Consider the following 19644-nt stretch of genomic DNA (forward strand, 5'->3'; position numbering starts at 1 on the left):
TCATTGCATCGTAAACGCGTTTAAAGCTTGCGGATGTCTCCCTGTGTTGTAGTAAATTGTATGAAACTACTTCTACAGATTCTAGTAAAATGGCCGAGAATGCCTATGAGCTATTGGTCATAACACCAATATTGGATTCGACGATTGATTTCTTTCTCGAAGTTGGACCTACGGCTACCTAACTGGACTGTTTGTCCCAGGTATACATAATTATTCAAACAACTCGAGTGTAGAGTCTCCAACCTTCAGAGGAGTGGGTGCAACACGGACATTAGACATGATTTTTGTCTTGTCCATGTTCATTCTGAGGCCCACTTGTTGAGAGGCTCTACTGAGGCCATCGAGCATTGTGCCTAGATCGTCCAAGGTCTCAGCCATGACTACGATATCGTCCGCGAATCGAAGGATATCATGACGTCATAATCCTATCAGTCACCCTGGAGTCGTGTTTTGACAATTCATAAAAATTATGTTGACTGACTGGGGTGTCTACTACCTTAATTGACACTTATTAAGCAACCCCAAAAAATTCTTGTAGACTTTTTGTCATTAACGTGTCATAGCTGGTATCTCGTCACTCACCATTTACCCTGAAGGTTCCAACATGGCGGATATTCCAGCGGAATCTTGGCGAGAGGTACGCGACGTATTTACGGCGAGGACGATCGCTTTGGCAGGCAACCTTTGGATAATTGAGTTATGAATAGTACGATTGACTTTGGTAATTGTGTACCTAATATAAGATAGTGTAAAAAAACTAGCCAAAACGAATCGCATTCGTAATCAAAGATCACATCCCATACTAAAAACACGTGGTTCGAAAGTTTTAACCACTTTAATAATTTCAGTCAATAGCAGTTCCACTATGGATCTAAGGCTTTAAGGAGTACCATAAACGTGTTCTCCATTTGAGAGACCGTTTACAACAATTTTTAGTTTGTGACAGTATCATAATCAGTATCACATCTTTTAAGCAGTCCCTTTCACTGTCCGAAAGTAGCTTAAATATTTTAACAAATTCCCTTATAACTTCAATTTGTTTCGTATTCATCTTCAGCACCATCTTTCGTTCCCATCACTGCCTGTACAAGTCCTGTAAATCAGCCTCATCTTCATCTCATGAAGTTTCATGAACAGCCAAGGATCTACTCCTTGGCTGTTCATGAAACTTCATGAGATGAAGATGAGGCTGAAACACTTGACCATTTATTAAGCTTGTCTTAAGGTAAAAACTAACAAAAACCTTTCTCTTCTTATCAGCTATGATAGTATTCACGTCTATTTAAATGCTAGATAAATAAACACAAATTCTAAGATCTAGACTGTCAACGAAAAGTTTAACGGCTCGTTAATAGTAGTGTCAGCAGAAAAATCATCGTTACAAATGATCCTAACACCTGAATCTGTATAAATAATGTATTTCACAAACGCACCGGACGTTTTACAGATTATCGTCATGAAATCAGTGGCCGGGCTAAGAATATGGAAGCGTGTCATTAAAGGGGTACGGTCTGCAAAACAGTCAATGAGTAAAATAAATAATAATACTTTTGTATGTAACTGATGTCGCGCAGGTTCAAAAACAATGTATTTATTTTATTAAAATGTTCTAGATAACCTAATAAAATAAAATTCGTTTTTAAAAAATAACACGTTTCAGGGCTACTTTTTCAATTAACTTAAAACAATGAGGTTATTAATTTTTTTTCCTTAATTTTATTACTAAAAATAAATAAAAAACCTCTTCTTCTAATAGTTATTTAACATCCATAGCCACATAAAGATTTCCTGTTTAATGGTGTGCCTACTTGTCAAGGCTTTATTTTATTTATGTTCACAAAGAAAATTAGATGAGTTTTGACAAGGAAATTATACGAAATATTTTTAACCAAATAAATGCTGTTAATAAAATAACTACACAATTTCGTAAATATTTCTGCGGAGTTCTAATAACTTTTTCCATTGTTTTACCTTCTACTGTAGAAGGCTGTAACAGCATTTCCAATCATAATAAAGTTTCAAAAATATTTACGGCGTAGCATGTTTTTGTATTGATGTAACCTTAATAAGCGTTAAATAAATATTTTTCATGCTTTTGCTGACGGTACCCGTTGAATCCAGTATCTAGAGTATCTGTTCCAGTTTCCAGATTTAAAGTCGCCGGTTGCGCGCGCGCAAAATATTATACGGCCAATGTAATGCACTTATACAGGGTGGTATGCTAAATAAGTAAAAAAAAAATAGCAATTTTATTATTCGCATCAACCAAAATATGACGTCCACTGCTGGACCTCCTAAAAGGCCTATTTCAAGGATTTTCACAACGACCGGTCCTGCGCTATCTATATCCAGGTGTTCCCGCGATCTTCACCAAATCATAGGTCCACTGAATGGAAGATCTGCTCACACTACATCTTCCAGCCCATGGTCACAACTCGATAACTTTTCTGCCCCAAGCAATGGCCATCAGTTCTACGAGTTATGTTGTTTAATTGTGGTGTAGGCAAAATCAGCAAAATCCTTCATTATTTTGGTTCTGTAAATTAAAGAAAGTCGTGTTCCTATAGTGACTAAATAACCTGATGATGATGACGAACATACTTCTAGTTTCAAAATTGTAGAGTATGATGGGCTCTGCTGATGACTATACATAGTAGATTAACCCACTATTCTTTGATATTTTCAAGAATTTCATCTTCTAAACTAAACACAAAGCTTAAGCTAGTATATTGAACTCTATTATAAACTTTACAAGGAACAAAATGAAGCCAGATCTTTGCCAAGCAATATGTCTGAAAATAAATGCCCATAAGAAAATATGAGTCAGTAATCTTAAAGTAAATAATAAACAAATAACTCAAATATCACAATATCCTGAAAACATTACTGAAAAAGCACATAACTGAAAACACGGTTTCATCTCAAAGGCACGCGAAAGTAAACATCTTTAACGCGGTTTGCTCGAAGAATTTATTATGATTACACCTCACCACATCAAATAACATTGATTTTACGTACAACATTTGAAAAGCCGTTAATGTTTTATTTGGGTAATAATTTTGTTGCAAGTGCTAATTAACTTCAACTACCCACAGATTGCACACTTGATGGTTGGGAAAACCATTTATGAGCTTTCTACTGCAGTTTGTTTCACTGTATGTTTTCCAAATAAATTAAATATGTAGCACTCTGCTAAGTTTTATGAGTAACCAATCGCCATAGGCGTTTGAAATAACTATCAGAAGGATGACTTTGGAAATAATCATAGGTCCTGCAAATGATCTAACCAGATGCTCTAACCAAATTAAGAGCAATTACAGAAGTTTTTTAAAGTGTTTGTCTTGGGAATTAAATGAAAACCTGGTCAAGAAACTACCTTCCATTCACGTTAGACAGAAGCGTGTGCTATCAGGCATTTACTAGCCCTTCGTAGATAAAGACAGAACAATATTCCTTCTAAGATAATCGGATTAATTTCAGCCCATAATTTCTCAAACTAACAAACTCTCATATCCCAAGTCCCATCTTGGCCTGTAGACAATGGAACTATGGAAATCAGACTTACTCGTATGTTCAGCAGTAGACGTCCTATGACTGAAATGGTGATGAGGATGAATGCAACTATCATTTTCTCCTTCGAGTTTCAACCGAAAACTACTCAAAAAAGTTTCATTACACCCTGTATATCGCGGCAGCTGCGCGCACGGCGCTGTTTTCCGTGGATTCATAACGAAACGTGTTTATCTAACACAAAATATTTGGGGGCCCAGGATTATACGAGGTTATTATAAACACTCGAGATGTATAATAAATAAGTTCGCGTAAATAACTGAGTGATTTCGATTACTCTTATTTAGGGCAGGGCTTTTATTTGGGTTAGTTTTGGTTCCACCATTGTAGGTCATAGAACTCTGTGAGATCATAGTAAATAACGCTCATGTTATGTTGGGACTGGGATACTTGAATAATGCCCGTTTTCACCATCAATCCGTAATTTTCCATAGAGGTTACTTAAAAATTAGCGATTGATGATGAAAACACGCGTGAGATTCTCTGGATTCAGGGGATCTTTATTGGGAATTGAAGCCATATCGTTCTTGGATACACATTTAAAATAACTTTATGGTTGGATTGAGTTGCATCAGATCTATGACGGTTTATAAAGGCTTTGTTGTTGTGACATCAGTTATTACCTACACTGTAGAAGAAGAAGAATCATGGGACTCTAGAAGTAGGTAAGAGACGATGACAAATTACAAAGAAACGGAACCAAAGACGTAGTGTAGGCAGGTCTATGTAGACCGACGATTTGGTGAATGTAACAGAAAGGCTATGCGAGCAGCGTTAGCCCAGTAGTTGTGGAAATCCCATAAAGTTAAATCCTTAATAGACTTTGGTCCAGCAGTGGACACCAATTAAAGAAATAAAAAATGGTTTAAAGAAATTAAAAAGGGCCGAGCTTCTACTGCGAATAGATACAGATCTGATAATGTTGATGTGCTATATGCCATCACAGTTAAATTACGTATAATATGAATCACAATTTCTTACGCCCGTATTCACAAACGATGCTTGCTTAAGTGAAGCAGCAAATCGAACGCACAGAGTTGAATAGAGCTCTGTGATTGGTTCGTGTGTCACCTTGCGCGTCCACGCGCACTGTGAGACCTCATAGTAATGTTTGTGAATACGGGCGATAATCACGAAAAAATCTTTCGACAGCTATTATGAAATAAGTAGCTGTTTGTTTATAAAACTAGTGAATGTAACCAAAACTATTGAATGTAACCAAAACTATAAAGATATCTAGCGTTGTTCTAGTTCTAGTAATACGTACTTGTGAGTTTTTGTGGCTTGTTTAACATAATTATGTATCTTTGTAACTTTAAGAAAGAGCGGGGCCTCCTAACACAGGTATTATACTTAAAAGGAGACCCCAGCCACTTGCAACAATTATGTTAACTTAAAAGATACTGAATAAATGTTTTTTCATTTTTTTCATTTTTTCAGCTATTCCTTCTTGATTGCCATTATATTCCCTTAATGACCCCAGAAACGTTTCGTCGCGTCGTTAAAACGCTCAAATGTTATAGATTTGAAATGAATACGAGCTGATACATCGTAAAACCAACCGTGAATCACATACGAGTCACACTGCTGAAGTCCTGTCACATTAATTGCTGTGGATAGATTTATTTATTAAAAAGAATATAGAGTGCTTGCTAGACTAGGTATCCAAAATGTGTACATGTATATTGCAATCAACTAAATAAGTTGTTGTAAGGTGGACCGACGACCTTATAAAGGTAGCAGGAAGGCGCTGGTTGCAGGCCGCTACCGACCGGGCGATGTGTTCAGCAGGGGATATCTTGTGGCTGAAATGATGGTGATGAAATAAGGTTGTTCATCATCAGGTCCTTTATGTCTATTGCAGGGGCACGACCCTCTCCAATTTACCAAAGGCAAATAGAGGATTTGGCATACACCCCTCTCCCTGGCCTGTCAGGTAGAGGAGGTATGATATGCGCTTCTCAGGTCAGGTCAGGTCAGCAGGCCTATGACGTCACCTTTTCGCCAATTCAATTGATTATTTTATGTAAACGACAGAAGCTGGTATTCACAAACGATGCTTGCTTAAGTGAAGCAGCAAATCGAACGCACAGCGTTGAATAGAACTCTGTGATTGATTCGTGTGTCATCCTGTGCGTCAACGCGCACTGTGAGACCTCATAGTAATGTTTGTGAATGCGGGCATGAAAACCTTATTTTACAGTTAATTGGGTTGGGACTGGATTTTCTGGATTCGAATTTTAGAGATCTTCTAAAAAGTTGTGTCTTGTTTCAAGCTATAAGTACTATACCTTATTACCTCTTCAAGTCTAGAACTTCATTTTAATAAAATTATGTAGATTATGAAACTGTATTAATTCAATAACATTAACTTTGCCCTCGGCGGGATTCGAACCTGCAACCACCGCTCTAGTGCGCGGTATAAGCTATAGGCGGCCGTCAAAATGCGACTACAAATGAATACTTTAACAAAACCCGACAATTTTTAAATTGTTTCCATACATTAAAACAACAATACGATTTGTCAACACCGGACTAATAGCCCCTCATAAAACTTCACACAATCCCATACATCACTGTTCTTTGATTCCAAACACGCCCCATTAGTCATACAACTCGCTAAAAAATTAGGAACATTGTATGAACATGTAGACACATTAATCTGTTCAATTCTGTCTAATATGTAATACATGTTAGTTGTCGTTAGCTATTTTATTGTTGTAATATGGTATACTAATAACCGACATCAGAAAAGGTAGAGGTTTAATTATGTTTAATTGTGTGCCACCTCTGTCTTGTTTGCTTTTTCTTTTATTTACCTATTGTCTTTTGTGCTTTTGTCCACTGCAATAAATGTTTCTTTCTTTCTAATTTGGTTATGTTTGTTTCTGTTGTTTGTTACTTAAACTTCAGCCCTTGAAAAATATATTTTTTATATGGGCCATTTGTGGCCATTAAGTAGATGAGCACGCTCAAGCTAAAAATCTCAATTCAAAAACCGAAAAACTTTCAAGTTGTTCCGATTTACCAAAAACATTGCCATTTAAATCACCATTTACATACCATTACCATTTAAAATGTCCTAAAAGTAAATGAAAATTTGGATTTGCTTTTCTGGCGTTTATGCAATCGTCACTAGTATTAAATATCAGGTGGTGTTTGTATATTGATTAAAGGACCTCGCACATTTATCAACCCGGAAAGGGATCGTAACCGTATCAACTCTAGGCGGTGAGTATTCTTTGTATGAAACTCCATACTGCAACGCACACTTAGAGTAGGCGCACACCGTTGATTTTTCGTCGGCCGATAGTTTAGTCGGGCTGTTGATCAGTATGGACATGTATGGGAGTGCGCACACTACGCCGATTCGATTTGGCCGATTCTTCATACAATTTGAAATCGGGCACAACTATCGGCCAACTAAACATCAACGGTGTGCGCTTACTTACTCATTATTATTATCCGCACCGTAAAGTAAACGCCTCGCTTTGCGATTGACAGCGCGCGAAAGACGATACGGTGTTGATCTCTTTCCGAGTTGATAAGTATGTTCTGAGCATTATTGTGCAGGACATGTTTTCTTAAAAAATGCATTTCCATTATAAACAATATTGACGCAAGCCAAAATACTGCGTCAAACAATCTATTACCGATTAATGATTCATATAGTGGTAAACAGTTTTTAAATAGCCAATAAACATGTAACAAATAACAAGAAATAGCCCATAACATGTAAAAAACACAATCTCAAGTGACGCGTGACGCTGTAGGACAGGATGGAGGAGATAAAGGTATATTCACACTAAGATACGTTGACGTAATACAGTGGCAGCAGCCTTTTGGGGGCGATTATTATTACGGGACTATTCCCACCTCTCGTTCCTACCGCTGCAACTCCTGTGTAGCCAGGACCTACAGCTTGACCGCCTACAAAAACTCAACCAGTGAAGGTCAAGTTTGTCCCGGGGGAAAGTTAACAACTGTAACAATAAAACAGATGATAAATTTATATTACTAACATTGTAACGTGCATTCTATACGTGATAAAAGTGATTTTGCTCGGAACAGTCACCCATCCATCAGCGATCGTGATGTAGGTCGCTTCTATGGTGATAGCCCCAAAGAGCTGCTACCACTGTATGGTTCGGAATTTTACTAAATAAAAAGGGTTAGAATACTATCTGTGGATCGACTACAGTATGTAAATAATGTTACAGGATTTAAAAAATGACCGCAATTAATGTTATCTTTCTTTTTGATAAAATTAACGATTAACCTTGTTACCAATTATTGTATTTGAAGGTGTATGCGTAAACGGTGTGTTTGCATAAATAAAATATTTGTATTTGTACCTTCATCAGAAAATAGCAGCTTTTCAAGCTTTTAACAATGCAATTTTTCTTTTAAATCGAAATATGGGTCAAAGATTATAATAATAGAATGTACACTTCAATCAAAGTCAGTGTCGAGCATTAGTGAGTCGTCGGAAACATTTAGCGAATGTTTTGGGCATAATATATTAAATTATATTCTATTTATTTTCGGACTGTGTGTGTTGGATCGACGCCTATCATAACATACAATATTGATGTGTCTATCAAAGTTTCATCTTGCTAATAGTTTCTGTCTGTCTTTATTTTAATTTTGCTGTTAGTCTCATTTGATTCTGTTTTTAGGTATTCTTGTTTTTTATATTCAGTGATTTGGCATTTCCTCTAGAGTTAGGAAGTTATATTCTTTTTAAAAACGACTGTTTTGTTGAATATCACTAATAGGTTTAAATAAAATGACCTTAATTTATGTTTGTCCAATTACATTTGCGAAAAATAATGTCACCTCGACTTTCGTTGGACTTTGGAAAGTAAAATAAAAGTTGTTAATGATTTTATTACGGATGTTACTGTATCACCTCTAATTCTTTTTACGATGTGCATGTCAACAGCTCAACTGGAAATTTGAATAAAAACATCATTTTGATCTTATGACCTGGTTATTTGTTCCAGTTACACTTTACTAATATCACTTTTGTAACACAGAAATGTTTATCTACTAACTAAAAAAAACATAAAAATATGACGCGAGGATTTGTTAAAATTGCCATAGTTCAAATGTTGAACATAAAAACGTCATCAGCACCGAGGATACCATCTTGTCTGACTATTAAATAAATATCTTTACAACTCATTAATTGCCCTCCAAAAATATTATCCAGAAACTGGTAGACATGGCAAAGGTTGCCGTAAATACATCTACAAAATAAAATAATTCAATGTTAAAATACTTTTAATCGGGGTTTTTAAATGTTGCGCTGTCAATGCTGCCAACAATTTTTATGATGTCCACGTCGTACGGCATAAAACTTCTAAGTTTATATATCTAGCGTGACGTAATCAGGAGTACCAACATAAGGAACGGCTTAAAAATAGGCGCCGTGACGTTAACTGGCCACGGGAATTTAAACAATTCGGACGTATAAATTACATCGTCACATTATAATGTGATGCATAAAAATAAATTTATTATAAAGACGCTGGTCAAAGTTCTTGAATGTAGATAAATACTTGGATCAATTAGAAGCGCTAGGCTTTTGTAAATACTGAACTGGATAACATTATAAATATAGGGTTCAATAGAAAACACATCACTGGAATAGGCAATAAACTTATGTATGATCAAGGCTATGAAGATTCTGATGATTTTTAATCGTAGTAGAACAAATAATAATTTTTATTTAGGCAATAAACTCAGTTGATTCTAAAAAAATGAACGTTCTGATTATTTTTAATCTATCATTTGTCAAGTTCAGTAACCAAAACAAAATACAATCGGATAATATGAACTCTGCGAATCAAACTGAAACAAAATACAATCGAGAACAGTTTTGGCTCAAAAATACATTATGAACAACAATATGCCTTTAAAATTCCTCTGATCACTCCTCACACAGACTTCAAAACGAAACTACACAAGACACAAAATCACAATCACACAGCAAATTCACACAAAAACCACATAACACACACACTGGCATGTTTATCCCAAAGTTGTGAGTAGTTGACAACTAAATGGCGTTCATGAGTGGGCTGTGGAACTCAATTGTCGGAGGCAGTGAGAAAGAGGTCACTTGGGAAGAGGTCTCAACCCTCTACTTTGACAACTTCAAAAAGTACTTCTCCGTATCAGAGGTCGACAAGGAAGCGTTCGCGATAGTGTTCAGTGAAGCCCATAAGATCGGATTCAATAAGAACAATTTTGGACTCGATTATACGCCGATAAATTTTGTGACGCTCTACCATATTGATACTAGGAAAGGTTGGTAGAATAGTATAGTTATTGTATATCCTATAGTTATAGATCCTAAGGCTACAAACCACATTGAAGGTCTTGCGCAATGCCACGCTCATGGCTATACCATCGTTTAAAATACAAAGGCTTTAATGCAACTACGTTTGAATAAAGATTGAGTAGAAAAATTAGCCATCCAATCATCATCATCTTATTTTTTATCAGTCTGACTCAGTCCATTGATGGATATAGGGCCTCCCCCAATATTATGCCTCTGATTAAGATCTGGGTAATAAGGGTAAGCCCTTGACTTTTTATTTTTCTTTCCTTCTTCCTGCTTTTCTTCCTTTATTTCATTTCAGCCTGCAGCAAAAAAAAATGATTCTAAAAAAATCACGAGAAGAATCCCCATGCACTTTGTTAAACATTAGAGGAATCTTATCATTTTTTGAAAGCACATCATTTTATGCAGCAGTTTTTTGTATCCATCCATCAACAACTGAATAGATCCTAAGAAACCATATTCAGAAACCATGCATCAGTGTTTACAGCATATTAATGGTAAGGCTTTATCTTGAATAACACATGGTAATCTTTCCAGCTGAAGTCAAGATGCCCAGCGGTAACGTCGACAAGCCCGTCATCGAGGACAACAGGGATGGTACAGTCAGCATCAGATACGACCCCAGAGAGGAGGGCATCCACGAGCTCTACGTCAAGTATAATGGGGAACACGTGCAGGGTATGTGATAAACGATTTTGGACTAATTACCATGTAAATAAATATATACTCCATAAAGATGCGCCTTCGGATGCGTCAGTGCCTGAGGTATTTCAGGGGCACGGGAGGGGAGACATTGACATAATTATTGTGACGTGAAAAAGCATGATATAATTCTAAAGGACATCTGAACCTTGCCTCTCCCATACCTCAGGCATGGTTCATCAGTTACCTTATTAACCCTTCATTCATTCGACGGATTTTTTTTTTAGTAAAATTTATAAAACAGTTATTGATTTCGTTTCTTAGCTTGTATGGGACCCCAGAAAAAATACCCAAAAAAATCTATTTCAGTTTCCTGAAAAACCTATGTCTAGTATACTGGACATTGCCAAGTTCATAAGAAAGTGACGCTCTCCAACCATGTCCAGTATACTTCCCGTTGTCGAAGAGTCAGAAAAAAGAAACAAGTGGTTCCGTAATAAAATATTAATTATCATCATCATAATTTCAGCTTTATGACGTCCACTAATGAACATTATCCTCCCCCAATGATTATCAGGTTGGCAAGTGGGCTAACAACCGGCCAATCTGATAGTCGTCCTGTATCCTGCGCCTTCCTGCTACCTTTATGGGTTCATCTGTCCACCTTGTAGGTGGACCCCCCCCACGCAGCGGTTGTCGGCACGTTGCCTCTATACTAGAACCTTGCTGTAGCCATCAGCCATCAGTTCTGCGTGATGTGCGCCCTGCCCATTGCCACTTCAGCATGCTAATCCATAAGGCTATATCAGTGATTTTAGTTCTTTTATGGATCTCCTCATTAGATGTCGCACAGAAACACCAAGTACAGCCCTCTCCATGTCATGCTGTGATATAGAGAGGGTTTATTGTGAGAAGGAACCTTCAGTAGGTATCATTATGTGATTACTGGTAAAACACTTGGACCTGTTGCTGATTTCTTCTCCTGCACTTGGACCGCCATCAAGGTGGCGTTTTGTGCAAGCACTTCAGCACCAAGGGTCAATACGGAAGCTCTCTGGAAAGACTACAGCACTGTTCAAGCTTCAATCAAATCGAAAGCCTCCTCATAGTCCACGTACGCCAAGCGTTATGGCAAGTAATACTCTTTGGTCTTCTGTATAACCCTGCCGCAGCGTATGGATGTGGTTTATGGTTACAAAGACTTCTCGGACACCGGCATGTAATAACCCTCGCATAAAAACTTGTAGATATGGCTCGGAAGCGTGATGGAACTATAATTCTTCAGTAAGGTGTTATCCCCTTCCTTGAATAAGGGTACCACCACGCTTCTGTTCCATGCCTCTGGCATTATTCCCTCGAGTAAGACAGAGTTAAAGATTTAGCTGTCTATATTCATGCGCTCTATGCAAGAACTGATGAAAAAGCAGGGTGAGAAGAACAATTTTCTGATGAAAACCAATATCTCTATGAAAAGGAGTAGTGTTAGGCGGCACCAATGCTACTAAGGCTTGTGTTTTAGAGTTGAAACTCTGGAAAACGGTACATAGTGAGGCAGAAAACATATTATGTGTGGATCCCTAAAATATTATTATCAAAAACCACAAAAGTTAATTTTCTAACAATTTGAATAAGAAGAATACTGGACATAGTATTTAGCAGTTACTTTACTAGTAATTCGACGACGGGAAGTATACTAGACATGAAAGTTATAGGTGTCGTAAAACGAAAACAAAACTCTGTATGACAGTAAATACATTGTAAGTAGCTTCGCAGGTATCCTATCTATAGTTTTTAATAATATTACAAGAGTATTAAGCCGTAAAATAATGAATAAAATGCAATTTACCGAGAGCCCGCGCAGCGGGCCCTTCCTCCCCGTCATATTATTGGAGATTGCTCGCGTCTCATCGATATTGGTGCCTTGCTGATTTTTGACAGCATAGTTAAATAGTTCAGGGAGCAAATAAACACCTTGAGTTCAAGATATACGGTCAATTTTTTTACGGAGATTTATTTTCGTTCAATGGGAAGCATATCGCACGTCGTCGAATTAAGGGTTAAGCATATCGCATTCTTCAATCGCGACGGTTATAAATACTAGGCTGGTCAGACTCCCAGTAGCTGGACTCGATTTTATGTAGAATCTCACAGTGACTGACAACTCGACACCGTACCGATAGCATATTATGCCCTTGAAGCAAAATAATGTATCTTTTCGAAGGTTAAGGTTAAATGTTGAGGCTTGCAGTGTATTGCAACTCGGAACACTTAGTTTGAACTTTCCTATCTGGTAATGAAACCCATAACTTTCGACTGATTCATACTTTTTAACTACCCGACCATTGTAGCGACCATTTTATGTGTAAGTACACGTAAATATTCTGTCTCCCAAAAATGTCCACGTGATTTCTATCATCAACATTATTTTCAGCCATAAGGCGTCCACTGCTGAATATAGGCCTCCCCCAATGATTTCCATGTTGATCGATTGGTAGCGGCCTGCGTCCAGCGCCTTCCTGCTACCTTTATGCTGTCGTCGGTCCACCTTGTGGGTGGATGTCCCACGCCGCGTGAATTTCTGACAGTGTTTAATTATTCCAATTTTATTTTTAACAGGGTCTCCCTACAAGTTCACCGTGGACTCCATTGCCTCCGGCTACGTGACCGCCTACGGGCCCGGCCTCATCAGCGGCGTCAGCGGAGAGCCTAGCTTGTTCACCATCAGCACCAAGGGTGCCGGCGCTGGTGGACTGTCTATGGCTGTGGAGGGACCTAGCAAGGCTGAGGTTAGTAGAAGATTGTTCACTCTTCTTCTTAGGCTAAAGACTCTGGAGATTAAGTTACTAGACAGCTAGACCATTTCACCAACGGCGTCAAGGATGCCAGATGGAGGGTTCTCCATGGCTGTCTTGAGACCTAGCAATGCTGAGGTCAGTAGTATTAGATAAAGATCTCTGTAGTTGAAATCAGTGAAATGCGAAAACTCCCTTTTAGCTCATAGAAATCTGGTAAACTTTCCATGAGACCAGCAAATCGGAGGTTAGTTAGAGGAGATTTTATTGATAACTCTCTCACCTCGAGATTTGAAGACAGCAGCGAACTGAATATTTTGTATATCATGAGCATTTAGTGGGTAGTCCATGGTTTTGTATAGTGGTACTAAAAGTATAACAGGCTTAGATGTAGCGATAAATGTGTTATAGAAAGCATATTGTTTCATACTCTTATCAAATTGCAGATCACCTGCCACGACAACAAGGATGGAACCGTCGCCGTATCGTACCTGCCCACAGCGCCTGGAGAGTACAAAGTCTCCATTCGTTTTGGGGACAAACACATCAAAGGATCACCTTTCATCGCCAAGGTAAAAACATAGTAAAATCCTAAATAAAACACTTCAGGACTAAAGGCCAAAAATGCAGTTTTCCGTATGAGAGCAGCAGCTTTGTTTAAGAACTATTTTGAAGGTAGACTCGTAGTTAGAAAAAATTGCTCTGCTACTTTTTCTTCTTCTTCTTCCTTGCCTTGGTCTCTTACGCGGCTTAGTTCAGATCAGTTCAGCTTTCCCAATCATATGCCGCCATTTAATTCTATTTTATACGTTTTGTTTGAGTCCCAGTACCTTCATGTCCTTTCGGACATTCGTCATCAACAATATTTTTAAAATATTTTGTAACTATTTTAGACTGTTCTAACCAACATAACATGTCCTTCTCACTCTTGTCATTAGGACCTTATTTTCCTCTTTAAACTTCTCATTCAACGTGCTATTCTTCTTCCAGGTCACTGGCGAGGGTCGCAAGAGGAACCAGATCTCGGTGGGCAGCTGCAGCGAGGTCACCCTCCCGGGGAAGGTCAGCGACAATGACATCCGCAGCCTCAACGCTACTATTCAGGTATTTATTACTATTATGTAATTTATTCTAGGTTTGATTCTACGCAATTTCTCGTAGATTTTCAATGTTTTTAAAATACATACGTGATGTCTCAAAAACAATCGATAACCATGTAACTGTCAATAGCCCTCACTATGGTCTCTCTAATATAAAATTTTGACCATGAAAATTGCATGGTTTTTATATTTTTAGAAAGGACATTGTCAGAAATCGCCTAAAAAACCGCCCAAAAACATTAACCCATCATAATTATTTTCTAATTTTTTTAATACATTAAGCACCCTTTCATTCTAATGGACACTTAAGCATTGAAAAATTAAATAAATAAGTCTTTTAACGTTTATTCTATAATACTATTACAACTTCCGGACGTTTTGGTGCGTGGCATGGTCTAAAACCTATCAAGTTCCATAATTTTTGCCGATAAAATCTGTACGAGGCATTACCGTACTTTATTGCTGGGAGTCCATGTATAGTGATGTTCCTGCGGCCATCATAGACAATAAAATATCGATTTTGAAAATAAAATAAATCGATTAAACTGCTTTGAAGACTAGATTTGCGTTAAAAGCTAAAAAGATATTGACACTATCACAAGAAGCTATCTAAAGTGTCCAACTGGTCGAAGGTCGTAAATAAAATAAAAATAATTAGGACCATAAACTGATATTCATGGTATCATAACTGTAAAAGTGTCAGAATCCGATGTTCAATCCAATGCCAGTTGAAGTGAGAGAAACATATATCAACCTAGTATAGTTGCCAGTCTCTCATAATCTATGCCAATGAGGGTTTTCGCGATTGAAAAATCCGCCAGATGGCAATACGTAGACGTGAGGTCCAAATGCTGCATGATTGGTTATTTTTGACATGACATTGACAGATATGTCAAAATCCACCAATCATGCAGCATTTGGACCTCGTGTCTACGTATTGCCATCTCGCGGATTTTTCAATCGCGAAAACCCTCATTCATAGCACATAATAGACCGAATGAACTTTTATAGATTGTGAAAGAGAAGATAAATATTTTATTATTTTATTAAAATCTTGCCACTAGGTAGTTTTTCAGTAGAAACCAGGATTGGATAATCGCTACAGGCAAGTATCAGAACATTTTATAAATATTTTTAATCGATTATATCCTTGTGAATCGTTTTAATAAATTGTCATTTTACTTTTTCAATTAAAACTTTTTCAATCCCTAGTCTTGTCATAATGTCAACAAATTATAAATGTCACGTCAGTTGACTCAATTTCAGTCTTCTGTGCGTTTATTGTATTTTTATTTCAATGAAATAGTGCTAAAGGGTTAGTACTAAAAGTGAAAGCCTTTTTTCAGAAAGAAAACCAATGTGGTGCCCTTATTATTCATACTGTTTGAAAGTTACAAGTCAGTGATACAGAGTTGCCGCCATTATAACTCCTTGGTGATACCATACCAAAGAAGAAGTTTTCCTAAACACTTGTGTTATTTTTATATGTGATCAAAATAAAAAGGATTAATTCTACTTCTCAAATGGAATAACTTATCCCAAGAGACCGAATATAAAAAAAAAAACCTCTCCATAGAAATTATCACCATCACGAGGATGTGAATTTTTTTGAGAATTTGATATTGGTCCTGTAAGAAAAGTAGTTGTATTTCAGTAGTAGAATCAACCCTTCTTGTTTCATCAGCAAGAGTAACTATAAAAACGCCCTGTAGGTAGGTATTATTAAGCTGAAGAGTTTGTTTAGTGTCAAAGACTGTCACACAGTGTAACTTAAATTGGCATATTATGATAATGAACATAAAAACTTAAATAAATATTTATGTTAATATTTTTTCTATTTATTTATTTTCCCAAAGCTTCACAATGACAGCTGAAACAGCAATACTGTTGTAAAACTAAACTTAGAACAAACTGTTACAAATATTTTACAAATTAAAATAAAACCGCATGTTGCTTTACTTTCTCGTATAGGTAATAAATGTAATTAATGGCTAGATTATTAATGTTACTTTGTTACCCTCAATAGTGAGGAGATCTTATAAAATGGTAACCCTGATTTTCATTGTCATTCAAGTGCTCTTTCTTCGCATAGGCTTCTGTGATTTGGCCAAGGGCCACACACATTGCGATAACATTATGCGACATTGATTTGACAGCAGCGGAGTGAAGTCTTGCGACTTTGCAAAATGATACCCTGTAATCGTAGCGCATATAGACATAGACGGGGCGGGGCACATAGCTCGTAGAGCTGATGGCCGCTGGGGCAGGAAAGTTCTTGAGTGGCGACCACGAGCCGAAAGACGTAGCGTGGGCAGGCCTCCCACTAGGTGGACCGACGATCTGGTGAAGGTCGCGGGAGGTGCCTGTATGCGAGCGGTGCAGGATCGGTCTTCGTGGAAATCCTTGGGGGAGGCCTTTGTCCAGCAGTGGACGTCTTTTCGGCTGAAACGAACGAACGAACGATACGTATTACCACTATTTACCAGACATTACTATTTATTGTATACTCGCCGGATTACACGTAGGAGCACGCGCGTTACAGCTTCGGCCTTGCATTATTATAAGATCTTGTTCCGCCATTTTTCGAACTTCCTCCGTGAGGATATCCCCGCCGAATTCTATGATAAACCTATCAAAAGTCATATTCTGCAATGTCAAAATTGATTTGCCGAAATTCGCCGAGCCAGCTATGTCAAATAATATTATTAGGTGTCAAACAGGATACGTTCAGAAATTAATATTACGATTTTAAAGATATGACAAGACAACTTTTTATTGACGAAGTTGCTGGGACAGCTAGAAACTATTTTTTTCCGGCACTTTAAGAAAATAATAAATGAATGAAAACGCAGCGTGGGACGTCCACCCACAAGGTGGACCGACGACCTGATAAAGGTAGCGGGAAGGCGCTGGATGCAGGCCGCTACCAACCGTGCGATGTGGAAGTCATTGGGGGAGGCCTATGTTCAGTAGTGGACGTCCTGTGGCTGAAATGATGATGATGATGATGATGAAATGAATGAAAATGACAAATCTTCGAACGTGTATAATACCGTGCCAAAGTAACTAATCATATAATTTTGGCACCTTAATAACTATTGCCGTTTTTGTTGTAAAGATCATGCAGCGCTACTTGCGGATATTATTGGAAAGAAAACTATGTAGGCTCTAGATCTGAAGCCGCTTTAACGAACACGAAGTGCTCATACAATGCGGCGTATTTTCTTCCAGTCTTTAGTCAGGACTTTAGTCCAATTAAAACCCCGGTTGAACGTGATATAGCCGCACTAGAATACGGTGCTTTTTTGCATTTCGTTCCGGTGTCGACCGAATGTTATCACGATGTATGTGGCCCAGGGGTTACTGTAGCCGCTAAGGTTTGAAACTTCTTGCTTAAAATATTGTAGTCTTTGGCATAGACTACGACGGTAGTCATGGAGATAGGAGTTTGTTATCTCGTGTCAGATGTAAATGGTGAAAAGAAAACTCATGATTCGTGTTATTTTTATGCAATATGTAGGTATTTTATAAAAGTGGAACCCCGAGTGATCTCCCAAACCCATTCTATTATTATATACGATTCGGCTTTGATATCTATAATACAATAGGAGTTTATTTCATGTGTCAGATGACAAGGGTGGAAACAACCTACGATTCATGTTGTTTATTTACGTGCATTAGGTGGGCATATTATAAAAGTGGAATGCCGAGTTGTATTTCTAAAACTTGTTCTATTATTTTATACTATTTGGCTGCGACTCGGCGTGACGACAATACAAAACATTTTTCGCGAATCGGTGTTCATACATTCACACAATACAATCAATGTGATTTAGACGCCATGTTGTCATAAACGACATATTATAAAATCGCTGTGATTTAATATTCATAATCATTTATTTTAGGGCAAGTGTCCATCAGGAATCATTGTTCTTACACACAGAATTGTATTATTTCGCTTTCGGGTAGTAATATGTCAAAATTGTTGGTTCTTAGGCGAACAATGTATGGAGAACGAACATTGTCCTTTACTACCTGCAATTGCGAATATTGCGATGTGATATATAATGAATTAAAATTTTCTTTTTTTATATTTTCTTTTTTTTAATACTCTTGAATTAATTTGTTGAAAGGCTATAAAACTGATGTCCCCTTATTAATAAAAATTACACCCTAGTTGAACTAATAGGGGGATGGTGTTTAAATATACTAAAGCCTATTTTTCGTTTTAGCGTTAAGTTTGTTGGTACGAATTTTGATTCCAAACTGATCATCATTATTTTATCCAACTTTTCTTCCACTATTCCAGGCGCCATCAGGCCTGGAAGAACCCTGCTTCCTCAAGCGGCTGCCTTCTGGCAACATCGGCATCAGCTTCACTCCTCGCGAGGCTGGCCAGCACGTGGTATCTGTCAAGAAGATGGGTGTGCACATCCAGAACTCGCCCTTCACTATTACTGTCGAGACGCAGGAGGTCGGAGATGCTAAGAAAGTTCAGGTGAGTGAGATGGACTATACAGTGTGAGTCACGTTAAAGTGTACATATGAAAATAGATGAAACTAGACCTATTTTTATCGACAAAAAAGAGGTAAAAAAATCATAGCAAATGTTGTGATAGGGATAGAGACATGCGATTTTTGGTTTTACAAAGATAATACGATAGAGAATAATACAAAGTAATAAAAAATCACCTGTTATAGGGGCATTTTTTGGAGAAATTTATCAAATAACCAAAAAAACACGAATTTAAAAGCATATTTTTTTCAAAAAGTATATTTTTTTATTATTTGTTGTGTATTTTATGTATTTTTTTAGTATTGCCTGTTATTTGGCATTAATACTGTTTTTATTTTATCATGATATACCGCTTAGTTTAAAAGTTATTACGTTTTCTTTACAATAAGTAATTGGAAGAAAAAAAATTCTATAAAAAATTTTTAAAAAAATTTTTTGACCTCTTTTTTGTCGATAAAAATAGGTCTAGTTTCATCTATTTTCATATGTACACTTTAACGTGACTCACACTGTATTAGGCAATTAACATTTTGTTACATAAAGCTAGGAATGCTCGTAGCCTTTCAAGTACCAGCGAATCGAGACATAATCGAAATCAATTGTTACCGCGGTCTCCACGAGTTAAGATGTACGAGTCGAGACGTGTCATCATCACGTAAACGTAGAATTCCA

General features: G+C 37.4%; 1 protein-coding gene across 13 annotated transcripts in view; it reads left to right on the top strand.

Moving 5' to 3' along the window:
• The window catches only part of LOC135084232 (filamin-A), a 101088-nt gene that overhangs the window by 53853 nt on the left and 27591 nt on the right, over positions 1-19644 (top strand). For 5 of the 13 annotated variants that reach the window (XM_063978982.1, XM_063978985.1, XM_063978983.1 and 2 more), the window contains 5 exons: positions 10460-10600; positions 13181-13350; positions 13803-13928; positions 14347-14460; positions 18766-18954. In XM_063978982.1, coding sequence (XP_063835052.1) covers positions 10471-10600; positions 13181-13350; positions 13803-13928; positions 14347-14460; positions 18766-18954 — 729 coding nt within the window. In that variant the 5' untranslated portion in view covers positions 10460-10470. Of the gene's footprint in view, positions 1-9520; positions 9886-10459; positions 10601-13180; positions 13351-13802; positions 13929-14346; positions 14461-18765; positions 18955-19644 lie in introns of all 13 variants that reach the window. The other 8 variants (XM_063978974.1, XM_063978972.1, XM_063978979.1 and 5 more) reach the window with 4 other exon arrangements.

Source organism: Ostrinia nubilalis, chromosome 25, assembly GCF_963855985.1.
Source record: "Ostrinia nubilalis chromosome 25, ilOstNubi1.1, whole genome shotgun sequence".
In the NCBI taxonomy this organism is placed as follows: Eukaryota; Metazoa; Arthropoda; class Insecta; order Lepidoptera; family Crambidae; genus Ostrinia; species Ostrinia nubilalis.